At 37.7% G+C, this 13,526-nt stretch overlaps 2 protein-coding genes across 7 annotated transcripts in view; one reads left to right on the top strand and one right to left on the bottom strand.

Annotated features, from left to right (window-relative positions):
• Window positions 1–10,557, top strand: Fkbp3 (FKBP prolyl isomerase 3). Its single transcript, XM_052185779.1, has 7 exons — window positions 1–151; window positions 3,435–3,536; window positions 4,100–4,207; window positions 6,389–6,524; window positions 7,382–7,449; window positions 9,055–9,152; window positions 10,243–10,557. The coding sequence occupies exons 1-7, from the start codon at window positions 44–46 to the stop codon at window positions 10,295–10,297; spliced, it is 675 nt and encodes a 224-aa protein (XP_052041739.1). The 5' UTR covers window positions 1–43; the 3' UTR covers window positions 10,298–10,557.
• Window positions 9,544–13,526, bottom strand: part of Prpf39 (pre-mRNA processing factor 39) — a 27,027-nt gene continuing 23,044 nt past the window's right edge. For all 6 annotated transcript variants that reach the window (XM_052185772.1, XM_052185777.1, XM_052185775.1 and 3 more), the window contains 3 exons: window positions 13,053–13,127; window positions 11,708–11,822; window positions 9,544–11,549 (listed from right to left, as the gene is read on the bottom strand). In XM_052185772.1, the coding sequence (XP_052041732.1) occupies window positions 11,493–11,549; window positions 11,708–11,822; window positions 13,053–13,127 (247 nt within the window). In that variant the 3' untranslated portion in view covers window positions 9,544–11,492. The remainder of the gene's footprint in view (window positions 11,550–11,707; window positions 11,823–13,052; window positions 13,128–13,526) is intronic.

Consider the following 13,526-nt stretch of genomic DNA (forward strand, 5'->3'; position numbering starts at 1 on the left):
ACTGAGGCGGGCTGGCTCAGTGCAGCAGCAGCGGCGGGGGAAGATGGCGGCGGCTGTTCCGCAGCGTGCATGGACCGTGGAGCAGCTGCGCAGCGAGCAGCTGCCCAAGAAGGACATTATCAAGTTTCTGCAGGATCACGGCTCAGATTCGGTACCAAAGGCTTCTGGGAGGCCAGGCCAGGGCGCCCCGGGGCCGCTTCACCCCCCCCGGAGATGCCTTACATACCGGATTCCTCGGTGCCCCCGCCCTCGCCTTCTGTGGCCGGTGCTGGCCAGGCCTGAGCGGCCCGCGTGAGCTCCCACTCTCCCGCCCCTAGGGCCGCCCCAGATTCCGTGGGGGTCGACCCTTTTTTCCTAGGGAAGGCCAAGGAGCTGCGGTCATAGATTTAAATCTCAGTCAGGCTCCGTGAGGGTCGAGGACCTGAGGAAAAGGAACCTGAAATGTTGGCGTCTGAGGCGGGGGCGAGGAATCGCGAGTGCATGCTTCCCGGGCGCAGAGTGCTGGCCACTGGGAAATGGGAGGGGTGTAGAGACGTGAGGGAGCCTCGTGTGCATCTTGTCTCATCACTGTACTAAATACCGAACTATAATCTGTGATTTTCAAAAACCCATATATTACTGTTTTAACTTTTTTGTTACAAAATCATTTACAAAATACCTCAGGGGAATTAAATGTGAAATTTTAATACTGTGGTTTTCTATGATTCTGAGCATGCAGATTTGAAAGATTCTTGTTGTATAATGCAGTTTTCAGCCTTGTCTGCATCTTAGCCACCCATTTTATAGTCACGGGTTATTTTATTAGACTTGATTTTTTTTGTCCTTCAGAAAGGGTCATTCATCCCCACACCCCATCCCGTGTTTTTGGAGGCAACATCTCACAGAAGCTAGCCTCAAGCTCCGATGCCTTTACCTTCACCTAGCAAGTGCTAGGGATAACAGTCCTGCGCCATCACATCATGTTCCATACCTCAGTTAAATTGTTGAATGGTGGTACACGTTTTGCATCTTAGCTACTATTTTAAAATAGAAAGTTCGGCCTAAATTTGGCTCTCCTACAGTTTTTCAGATTCTAAAATGTCAACAAGTGTTGTGTGATCCCAGAATATGAAAATGCATTTAGTGACAGGCACTTAAATGGGCATTTGCCAGTGATTATTTAAATATTCATGCCTGTGTTTTTACAGTCCTGCCATTTCATTTTACAGAGCTTCTGGGTTCTTTTGAAAAGATTGTATTTTCACTTAAGATGTTGTTCAAGAACTCTCACACTCATCCTGGCATCAGGATAGGGTTCAGCCTGTATTTGTGAAGCGTGTGTGGTAAGCTCGAGAGCTGTGTGAGTGAATATACAAGGGTGAAAAGGAAAAGACACCTTTGCACATAGAACTGCATGCCATGTTAACGGATATCCTCTTGATCCATTATGATTTTCAGTATTTAATACCTCAATACTGTACTTCTTTAAGCTATCTTTAAAGTTTATTTATCCCGTGTAGACTGTAAAGTTTTCAATTTTTCTTCTTCCTATACTCTTAGGCTTCACTGACATCACTTGAACCATTTCTAGAGACTTGGAACATATAACAGTTTTGTGATAATTTCTGTTCCCCAATATATTCTCTTACCTAAATTAGTTGATGGTCATTATTTTTGTTAATCATAGATAGTTGTATTTTCGATATTTTTATGGACTCTTTCAAAGAAATGGCAAGAGCGCTGAACTGATTACTTCTATATAACCAACTTTTATCTCTTCTTTTTTGGGGTGGAGGGGTGAGTTTCAAGATAGGGTTTCTCTGCATAGCCCAGGCTGGCCTCGAACTCAGAAATCTGCCAGCCTCTGCTTCCCAAGTGCTGGGATTACAGGCGTGCGCCAGAACTCTTAGGTGCAGGAGACAGCTTGAGAAAATAAGAAAATTTGGAGGTCCAGAACTTCCAAATACAGTAAAGGAAGGAGGCTGGAGAAATGGCTCACAAGGATGATGTTATGAGTTCAGATGCCCAGACTATTCCGAAGTTAAAGGAGGGAGTATGTGCCTATAAGCACAGTGTTTCATGGAAATGGAGACTAGGGAATCCTTGGAGGCTCTTAGGCCAGCTAGCCTGTAAGAGAGAACCTGTCTGAAGCTGGAAAGCAAGGACCTCTCTATATATGGAATTCTGACTTGAATATACCATGATGCATCCATAGGCACTCATAAACACACAAGGGTGTTTTTTTTTTAATTGTTTTCTTTTTTAAATTTTTAGCACAAGATTTTAACTGTCACCAGATTTTAAGATGAACATATTATGAATTGGTTATTGATTTTTTTTTTTAATTTTTGTTGTTGCTTAATTTTTACTTCTTGAGACAGTCTTGCTATGAGCATAAAGATGGGCATGAGGGTCATGACACTTGTGGAGTTCAGAGGACAACTTTTAAGAATCAGTTCTCTGGGTGTGGGTCCTGGGGATCAAATTCAGATTTGTTAGGCTCGTACAATGTGACATACTATGCCACTTCAACTTTCTGTCATCCTTCTTGATGCAAACGCTTCTACTAATCTTGTACAACAGAGAGCCTGGGTCTTAACTTTTCTTTGTGTGTATGTGGGGGAGAGTTCAGAAGACAGCTTGTAGGAGTCATGTTTCAGGACACATGGAATGAACTCAGGTCATCAGACTATCCTCTAGGCTTAGACATAAGTCTTGAAAAGCTTGGTCCTCAGACTAGGGTAAGGTACAGATAGTATGGGGCCATAACCCATACACATACACCAGATAGGAGGGTGTAAGGAGGTCCTGGTAGCTATTCCTGACATGGCTTGAGGCTTCCAAAGGCATAGCAAAAAGCATTCTGGCAGGAGCAACTGCTTATAGTATGCTTAATAATCTTTTCTGCATATTCTGTAATGGGAGAACGGTTACAATGAATCTACTATATCGTTGGAGCCTTTTAATATCTCATATCTTAAAATTTGTTTAAGAATGAGATAGGAAATACAGTGTTTGTTTTATTTCTTCATTATTACTATTAAAAATCACAGCAGCTAGCACAAAAAGATTGTTTCTAAGTTTCTTGGTTTTGAGACAGGGTCTTACTATCTGACCAGACTGGTCTGAATTTGTGAGCTCAAGGGATCCTCCTGCCTCACACTATAATAATGGCAGGCTCTATTTTCTTTCTTTCTTTTCTTGAGACAGGGTCTCATGTATGTCAGCCTAGCTGTGAATTCATTATATACATGACCTTGATGGCTCTCAGTGCTGGGATATTCGGTGTGCAAATGCAGTTTATGTGGTGTGTGGGACAGAGCCCAGTGGTTTGTGTATATCAGTCAAGCATTCCACCTACTGAGTTACAGCCTCAGCCCCAGACTCCATTTCTAATTTTAGAACCTTTCTGCTTAAGGGAAAATGATTGAACTAATCAGCTTTTTTCTTTGTAGTTTCTTGCAGAGCATAAATTGCTGGGAAACATAAAAAATGTGGCTAAGACTGCTAATAAGGACCATTTGGTTAATGCCTATAACCATCTTTTTGAAAGTAAGGTAAGTGATAATATCCTATTAAGAGAATTTCATTTTGATATTTTATTTCTACACACAAATTTTAAGTACAGTTTTCTTTTTGAAGAGTACGTTGAGGTTTTTCCACCTGTATTTTTCTTAGCTGTGATCATAATTGGGCTTTCTGTTATATCAAGCAAGCCTAATTTAAAACATGGTTCAGTGTTAGGGGTATTTTAAAAGGAACCTTTTGTTGTTGTTGATTTTTGTTTATTTTCCTATTGGTATAAATTGAGACAACAAATTAAACATTTTTAACATTGGTTTACTATAAAGTAATCATTATCTCCAAGAAAATTTTTATGGAAGGAGCTATGAGTGTATACGAGTTGCTTGTCTGAAGGTCATGATGCTTGTTTAGAATTTATATCATGCAGTGGTTTGAGGGTCATGATTTATTGACTTTATATTTAAATTGGAATATCTTTGTTTTTAGGTGATCCCCTCGTTCCACTCATTGATAGATAATGTATCTCATTGTGCAGATGCTCATTTCCTGAAAATTCACTTGTCCTTAGTACTCATCTTAGACTTTTTCTGTACAGCGTTTCAAGGGTACTGAAACTCTAAGTAAAGTATCTGAACAGGTGAAAAATGTGAAGCTTAGTGATGATAAACCCAAAGAATCCAAGTCTGAAGAGACTCTTGATGAGGTTCGTATGTTAATATATTTTACCTTTCTCTTCTTTTTTTTTCTTTAGTACTAGGGATTGAACCTAGGCCCTCATGAATGGTAGACAAGTGTTATATCATTGAACTAATTGCAAGTACTTGTTTCAGATGTGAGAAGGGCTTCACTAAGTTGTACAGGTTGGCCGCCACCACCTAACGAGCAGTCATTAAAAACCTTGATAACCCACAACCACTTAACATTTGCTTTAAATCTCTAAATAAACTAAGGCATGGTTGGCATGGTTGAATGCAGCCACTTTTTTAGAACTAAGCTATGATTTGGACTACAGTGACTCCCTATTCTTAGTATAGAAATAAAACAAAGAGCTAGCAGCTTCTGGCTAGAACCCCCCAAACTTTCTGGACTATTTTAAGAACCTGATTCCATAGCCAAGGCAAGCTGAATGAAAGAAACTTCCTTTAAGTTATTTTTAGCCTTTCTAATGAACATAGTGTGCCTAGCTGTGGAAAACAGCCCATGCCTGTTTCATGAATTCATGTCTAATCATTCCCAACACAAGTTTTACCTTGTTATATAAAGTTTGAAGAATCAGGTAAAATCTTTTGGGTGTTTGTTGGTGAGATATGGTTTTACTTTGTAGTCTAGGGTGGCTTCAAACCCTTCATTTTTGTGCCTCAACTAGTACAAGAATTATAAGTCCGGCTGTAAGCTCATTCATTGCAAGCAGTCAGTATCAACTTTTAAAGCATTTGGATATGTTTTCACCGAGTATAAGTTAAGGTGTATCAACGTTAGTTAGGTGTAGTTAAGTCAAAAAGCCAGATAATTTCATAGAATTTTTTTCCTATTGGTCACAAAGCACAAATTAATGTTTGTAGGTATGTACACATAAAGCAATTTGGATGAATTTATTATAAGACTAGGTAGCATATTGCTAAAGAGTTAAGAAAAATGGGTAGTGGTCCATATTTTTAATCCCAACACTCAAGAGGCAGAGGAAGGCAGATCTCTGTGACTTAAGAGGCCAGCCTGGTCTACATAGTGAGTACCAAGGCAGCAAAGGCTATGTAGTCATACCTTGCCCCCACTAAAATTTGTATAGAAAGATTTTTCTAGTAAAAATACAATTTCTTAAGAGCCAGAAGTAATTCAAAGAATCTTAAAGGATAATTTTTAAGAACTATAGCTTTGACACTTAGAAGCTCTATGAATACTTAATTCTTTTATTTCTCCTGTTTAGAAATAACTCAAAAAAATAAAGAAGAAAAAAAAAGCAGGCTTTTGTTTTGTTATTAAGTTGGGAACATTGAAGTCAAAAATACATTCTCTCCTTTCTAGATCTCTCCCTTACTGCTCCTGTACTCATCTCTGTTAATGCCTGTACTTTGGATTCTTGGCCAAAGTCACAAGATAGTATTTTAAAAATTAGAATGCAATTTTGCTCTCCTGGGTACTCATGTGGCTAACAGGATGTATTTATCTTGTATACCTCAACTTGTAACTAACTGGCCTGAAACTTAATATAACTAAGGTATATTAGGCTGGCCTTGAGTTCACAGATCAGCTGTCTGCCTTTGAGTGCTAGGATTAAAGGTGTCCTGGATCCATCTAAGAATCTTTAGTAGTCATGTTCAGGTTGTAGATGGAGGCAGCTAGGTTGAAAAAAATCTAGTAATAAAATTATTGGTGCCAGTACAACTCGAATTGTGTGTGTGTGTGTGTGTGTGTGTGTGTGTGTGTGTGTGTGTGTGTGTGTGTGCAAGTGAGAGAGGGAGAGGGAGGAGGAGGTATTAGAATACCTTAGTAATTTTGTAATATTTTTCTGAGAATTTATGGTAATGGAATGTTCATATGGCCTTCAATTATGGCCTTGTGTTTGAATGGCATTCTCATTTTTTGGATGAAAATTTTTTGATTTTTTTTTTTTTGTCTCCCCCCGCCCCCAGCCCAGACAGGGTTTCTCTTATAGCCCTGGCTGTCCTGGAACTCACTCTGTAGACCAGGCTGGCCTTGAACTCAGAAATTCACCTCCCTCTGCCTCCCAAGTGCTAGGATTAAAGGCATGCGCCACCACTGCCCAGTTGGTTGAAAGTTTCTTACAGACATTGGCTACTTGTAGTCTATCACTCTGCTCTGAGTTTGATAATATTTCTGTCATCTTTTTAAAAGGACACAAATAACTATATGCATTTATTTTTAGGGTCCACCAAAATATACTAAATCTATTCTAAAAAAGGGAGATAAAACCAACTTTCCTAAAAAGGGAGATGTTGTTCACTGCTGGTACACAGGGACACTCCCAGATGGAACTGTTTTTGATACTAATATCCAAACAAGTAAGTGTTAACTTTTGTGCAGTAGACAGATGGTATTCTTTTTCTTTGCATTTACTTTTCTCTGATGTCATTTGCACCAAGATTTTCTTGGTAGTATTCTACCATTTCATGGGTTGCTGACTGGCTAATCTTGACTATTTGGCAAGCAAAGAATGAGGAACTTGAAAGCTTTGTTTGTTTTAGATCTTTTGAAATTGTTAGAGATTTAGTTTGGCTGTCAGCTGTGTCACTCTCCAAGTGCAACTAGTATCCTCTCCACTCCTGGAGTGGATCCACTCTGTGGCCACGATTGAGGGAGGTCAGGCTCTGCCTGCCCTGCTAGTCCAGTCCACTCTTCATTTAACTACTCAGCCCCACAGGAATGAGGAACTTGTTCCTATGGGGAAAAGAAAGCATTAATATGCATAAAGTTGCCCCAAACTCTCAACACAGTGACATTGGGGACTAATGATCAGTATTATTAGTAAGTAAAAATGACATTCAAACCTAGGAGTGTTTCAGAATGCTTTTAATGTAAAAGAGAAAATACAGCACTTTGTAGACAAAAGGCAGGAGTTCACTGCAAATTCAGGGTCTAAACCATAAGTTCTTTGCCAGCTGTACAGTGAGATTCTACCCCAATGAAGAAAAAAAGTAATATCGTATATTATTAGTCCTGAGCCTCTGCTTCCATGTGTTTGTCTTGAGGTTACATGCAGCTATAGGTATACATATGTATAAGTATCAGAAAACATACTTCAAACATGTCTTAAGATTACTTCTGTAACTTGACTGAGTAGTTCTTAAGTGCCTAATATTAAAATTTAGAAGGTAATAAAAACAAAAGTATGTGATTAAAAGGAAAATCTGTTTTGCAGGTTCAAAGAAGAAGAAAAATGCCAAGCCTTTAAGTTTTAAGGTTGGAGTAGGCAAGGTTATCAGAGGAGTAAGTACAGGTGGCAAATGAATGTATAGGGATTCTAGCATGTGCTGTTTGTGTTGTAAGTTTCTTAACAGTTTGGATTGTGGAGAAGGGGAGCAGTTCTGTGATGGAACACTTGCCTAGCATATGAAAGGTCTTACCTAGGTTAGATTCTAAATGTATCTTAGGTATTATTCTGTAGCTATGAATAAACACCACTACCAAAATAACTCTTATAAAATGCAGATTTGCATAGTTTCAGAGGCTTAGTTTATTAACCTCATAGACAGGAACATAAAGACAGGGTGATGAAATAGTAGCTGAGAATTTTACATCCTGATTGGCAGGTACCAGGCAGGAAACTGGGCCTAGGATGGACTTTTGAAACCATTGAGCCATCTCTTTAGCCCCTAGTCATACTTCATCAGTCATCAGGTGGAGACTATGCACCTCAATGACTCCATATAGGGAACATTCTTATTCACACCACAACACACAAAAACATTTTTTAAATCCAAGAATTAGGGTTGGTGTGCATCTAAGTCAGACAGATGTCATACTATTCTTGCTGGCTGATTGATCTGTTGCAAGTTTTCTATGTGTCCATTTCCTTATCTATAAAATAAGAATCCTGGGCCTGGCATACTGGCTCACACCTAGCACTCTAAAGGCAGATGTAGATAGGTCTGAGTCAGCCCCCTCCTAGATATTAAGTTCTGGCATACCCAGGACTACACAAAGACCCTATCTGAAAGAAACAATATTTATAAACCCCACAGGTATAAGCTGAGTACAACTTAATAGGAACTCATATGCTTGTGCCCATATATAGTATGTTATAGTTTTTCTTAGTAAGGTATTGTGGTAGAAAACAGCTTTTTATAAAACATTACATAGCTTTTTTTGGTCACATATTATGAAAACATCTATTCCACTGAAATATTTGCAGGAACAGGAATTATTTCTTCCTTCTAAAAGCAGCATGGTTTTGTTTGCACAAGCATATGGGAAATAACAAAGTAAATCTTAGGGATGTTAGACTTAGTAGGATTAACTATTATTTCAATGTACTGAAGAAAGGAGGAGTTGAAATTTTCCTCAAATTTTCATGTTGGAGACTATTCATTCTTCAAATTGTAACTCCTAAACAATTCAAATGGTTACAACCAAAATGCTTGTTTAATTTAGCTATAAAAATGACATAACTGCTTTCCGTACTTCTAAGATTCCTATGTAGAACTCAAAACTGCAAAACATCAAGTCAAAGGTTTTAGATGAAAGTGTAGCTTGACTGACAAGTACAAGGTTTGATCTCTAACTCAACAAGGAAAAAAAAGAAAAAGGCTGAATAGAGCCTTCAAGGAGTACAAGCCACGGCTACATAGACAGACACAAATATTTTGTGTTTTGTATGAATGTGTACGTGTATGAATATCCATAAAGGTTAAAAGAGGGGGTCTTCAGGAAGAGCTGTCTGAAGTGGGTTGTGGTAACTGAAGTCTTGTCTTCTCCAAGTTCCCATTACTTCTGAGCTATCTCTAACCGCAACAGAATTTTTTTTTAAAAAAGGTGTATTTGTTGTGTGATTACATGTTTTTTGAAAATTGCCATAACTTATTTTGCTTTTAGTGGGATGAAGCGCTCCTGACTATGAGTAAAGGAGAAAAGGCTCGACTGGAGATTGAACCAGAATGGGCCTATGGAAAGAAAGGACAACCCGATGCCAAGTATCCTTTTCCCTTTAGCACATACCTTTCTCACCCCATGTTTGCCACCAAGCCTTTTAACCTGAATTCTGATGATTCAAGATTCTTATGCCCATATGCTATTCTTGGACCTTCTCCGGCTCATATGTATGTGCTAGACTACAGAAGAGGTGAAAACAGTCTACCAGATCAAGACTCCTTTCCAGATAGTCTTCCTGATGTGGGGGGTATTACTCTTTGCCCTTGTTGAGGACACAGGACACTGACTGGCTGCTATTGTCAATGCACAGTAGTCAGACTTTGTCCTGCTCTTCCTCCCCCCCCCCCTTTTGTGTTGTAGTTTCATTTAGAGAATTCAAAAACTTAGAAATGGAACAGGTTACCACATGTAAAATGAAGAACACTGGACAAATAATGTTAGTAAGCATTTATTAAGGATTACAGCATTTTTATGATAGGGCCCAGTTTGTCAACATTTACAAAAAGCAGAAAGGCTTCTAGACCATTCAGACCAAATCACTAATAGTTAACTGGAAATGAAATTTTTAACTGTTGTTTGCATTCTTGTTGGCCAAATTAGTTTTGATACTGTAATTTGTAGATGATGAGTGAGATGTGAGGTTGAGAGACCTCCCTGTAATCTTCAAAATGTTAAATTCATCTGATGTGAAATCATAAGACTGTATGAGAAAGCCTTCTCACTTTTTGTTTCTTAGAATTTGTGCAGACCAGGCTGTCTTCAGGTCTGCCTCTGCCATTTAAAGCTGTGCACCACCAAGCACACCTAAACTTGTCTTTTAATTAACAGTAGATGACATGTTTTGCCAACATACATGTTTTAAATACAGTGCAACCTTCATAGGATACTGGCTAATTTGGTAGCATTAGTGAGGTATTGATAATCAAGTATACTTTTAAGAAACTCAAGCAAGCCTGAGTCAAATACAAACCTGTCCTCTTAAATTTACTGGTACAATCTCTGGTTTACCCTAGAACTTTTAATTCTGTCTCCACCACATATATAATCTGATTTCACAACTTTAATATTAAGCTATGGTTTAGTGATTGGGGGACAGGCACTTTTCAATTTTTCCTTGACCATTTCCCACAGAATTCCACCAAACACCAAGCTCATTTTTGAAGTGGAACTAGTAGATATTGACTGAAACCAGTACTTCGGATTGGACATCAGCAAACATAAAAAACTAATGTGGCTAATTAGAGCTTGTTACTATTGTAAGGGAAGAGTCAACTGGAAAATTGAGTTAAAGCTTGTTTACTTGATCTCAACATTTGAGAAACATAATTCCCTGTAACTCCCTTTAAGTCTCAGATATTTTCCTACAGCCATGTAAAGTATTCAAGAGAGCTGCTTTTCCTTTTACCTCATAAACTAAAAGGCTCAATAAAAATGTCATGGATTGTCTTGACTGAGTTATTTATTCTGCGGTCTGTATTCTGATTAAGAACTAGTGACTCTGTCCAAAGAGTTGAACTGCTAGTCAAGCTTGGTCAAGGACATTTAAAATATAATACTTCATGGTGAAAGTTAAAAGGCACAGAACTTGAAAGAAAACCAAAGCAACTAAAACATTCTGGCAGGAAGATAAATTTAGAGAAAAGTTTACTTCAAGACAATGTTAATCTCTACTTTGTGTACCTCCCCCAAATGAATTCATAAACAATTGCTGCACATGGGTCTTCATTTTTATTACAAAAATTATAAGATCAAAATGAAAGCTTGCTCATAAGTTTTACATGAATATTCTAGGTACAAATTCTAAAACATACTTTGATATTTTATTTCTTAAGGGGATGCTGACATTACACTTTCTTATAATCTATTCAAAGGCAGAGCATGTCAACAGTTCATCTATCCTGGAGTTAGAGCCAAATTCCCCAGTATAACTGAAACATAGACAACCTGGGGTTTAAGGTTAAAAATCAATTTCTTTAAAGTCTGTTTTTATAGGAGGCAAAATTCTCAATAACCAGCCCTTATATTTTTCCCCCAATCTTTTTTAACTGACATGATTTACAGTCAGTTTTCTCCCCCTACATTTAAGGCTACAAATCTCCTGCATGAACTGCAAAAGAATTCTAGACCAATAATTGCAAAAAAATAAGATAAAATAAAAAATAAAAATAAAAAAAATAGTTCTCCGATAAAAAGTAAATTTTAAAAATGGTAGGAAAGTTTCTATGATACACTATTAATTGACATTTCCTGCTACTAACTAAACAAATTTACACAGAAACTGGGAGGACAAAGTATCAAATACAACAAGCATATACTATGTTTACATCCTTCAAAAAAAATAATTCCACATATATAAGTCATCTGAACTTTACATTTTCCCATCAGGTTGGAGGTGGAGGATAATACTGTCCATAATTCCAAGGACTCTGATAATTGTACTGAAAAGGTAAAAGCAAACATGTCACTACACTTGAAGAACAGTTATGATGCACATATAAAATGAGGTAATAGTACTGGTTAAATACCAGCACTCAATCATAAAAGAAAACATACAATACAGAACCCCCGCTGCAAAGAATAAATGGTGCACACTTACCTGATACCAGGCACTGTAATTATATGCAGCTTGATTTGCCTGTAAATCCCCATCAATGATCTGTGCTGATGACATATCTTCTGTGTGTGCTTTCTTTTCTTCTGGTTCTTCTGAGCTATATGTAAAAGGTAAAAATAGAAACTCAAATTTCCCACATATATAAACTTTCCTAGATAACTCAATGCATGTATATTTGTTTTAGTCATGTTTTCAATCATCTTTTGAGAGCAAGGTACTGTCATTAGATAGCCAATAAATTGTGGTAAACAGACCGAAACCTAAGTTCAATTTATCTTTCTTTATGAAACAATCTCTGAAACTTCTCCATCCTAAGAACTTTACACCACTCACGAGTTGATATCTAGATTAGCTGCCTAGAGCATAGAAGGGACTGGGCCCTGTCTTCAAAGGACCAACAGTAGCCTGCAATCTCATGTACTAGATTTCAGATTCTTCTGAAATAATGAAACCTCTTTCCACTCAGGTCCTTTTTAGCCTTCTTACCCTCCATAAATCTACAATTCTCCAATAATACAGGGTAACTCCTTGCTGGCAAAGTATATGCTCTAATCTTTACACCAGAAGTGGCAAACAGGCCTGGGGTCTGTATTATAACTTACTGTTGTCACATTTATCTTTGATATTTAAAAATGACTTATAAGTCAGGCATGGTAATATACATTTTTAATCCTTAATACATAAAAATCAGACTATCTATACAATATTCATGTTTCTGCATAAGCATATACAGCCAAGCAGTTATGCTGAGATGAACTAACTTTACAGCACAAAATAACTTCCAAATCTCTATAGCAACACAGCTCCACCATGATCGCCACCAGATTGCCTTGAGCTGTCATTCTAACAATAAGGCTTTCCCTAAATATGCCCTCAACTTTAAGGTCAGTGGCCCAATTCTACTCATCTAATAGCATTGCAGCTGGGCAGTGGTGGTGCACGCCTGTAATCCCAGCACTCTGGGAGGCAGAGGCAGGCGGATTTCTGAGTTCGAGGCCAGCCGGGTCTACAGAGTGAGTTCCAGGACAGCCAGGGCTATACAGAGAAACCCAGTCTCGAAAAAAAACAAATCCAAAAAACCAAAAACCAAAAAAAAAAAAAAAAAAAAAAAATGCATTGCAACTCTGATTTTGGACCTAAGGGAGTAACAGGCTTGCTACTTGCTTCTCAGATAAACCATTGATGGTTTTTTTTTTCTTCAAACCATAAAAAACATACATTTTCACAATATAGAGATAACACTCAAAGTATGTATTTTAAACAGCTTTTTCATATTGAAATATTTTCTCTTAAGTATCCTATCCTGATTTATCAAGAAATTACATACCCATTTTCAGCTTTCCTTTTTAAAGTATCCTGTTCTTTTAGAAGTGTTTGATGTTCATCATATGCATTCAGAAGCCTGAGGGGGAAGAAAAAATACTTTTGGGATGTGTAATTAAAAAAAAAAATTAAAGTTATTTCCATATGAGAAAACAGCTCACTCATATAAATTTCCAAGTGGGGTCTTTGTCCTCACCATCAGAATCCAGTAGGAACTAAATAAGACTACCTCTTCCAGAACTCTTGACAATTCTACTTTGATCCATACAGATCAAATATATGCTATTTCACATACTTTCATTGAACTGTAGAATCACACCATTCCAACTAAAAGCTATCATTACATAAAATCATGTCTTCTGTACAAGTTCTTCAGTGCAAAAACAAGACACTGACTATAGAGTATACTAAAGAGTTAGAAACAGAAACTATAAAACAGGGTCTAATTTCATCCTTATAACACATAACTTGAAAAATT

This window comes from Apodemus sylvaticus, chromosome 6 (genome assembly GCF_947179515.1).
Source record: "Apodemus sylvaticus chromosome 6, mApoSyl1.1, whole genome shotgun sequence".
Lineage (NCBI taxonomy): Eukaryota > Metazoa > Chordata > Mammalia > Rodentia > Muridae > Apodemus > Apodemus sylvaticus.

Excerpts from the sequence above, each read along its gene's own strand:
- Fkbp3 (XM_052185779.1), top strand. The coding sequence starts at position 44 with ATGGCGGCGGCTGTTCCGCAGCGTGCATGGACCGTGGAGCAGCTGCGC. Across the intron at positions 3,537-4,099 it reads ACCATCTTTTTGAAAGTAAG|CGTTTCAAGGGTACTGAAAC; the intron begins GTAAGTGATAAT and ends TTTTCTGTACAG. Across the intron at positions 7,450-9,054 it reads TAGGCAAGGTTATCAGAGGA|TGGGATGAAGCGCTCCTGAC; the intron begins GTAAGTACAGGT and ends TTTTGCTTTTAG.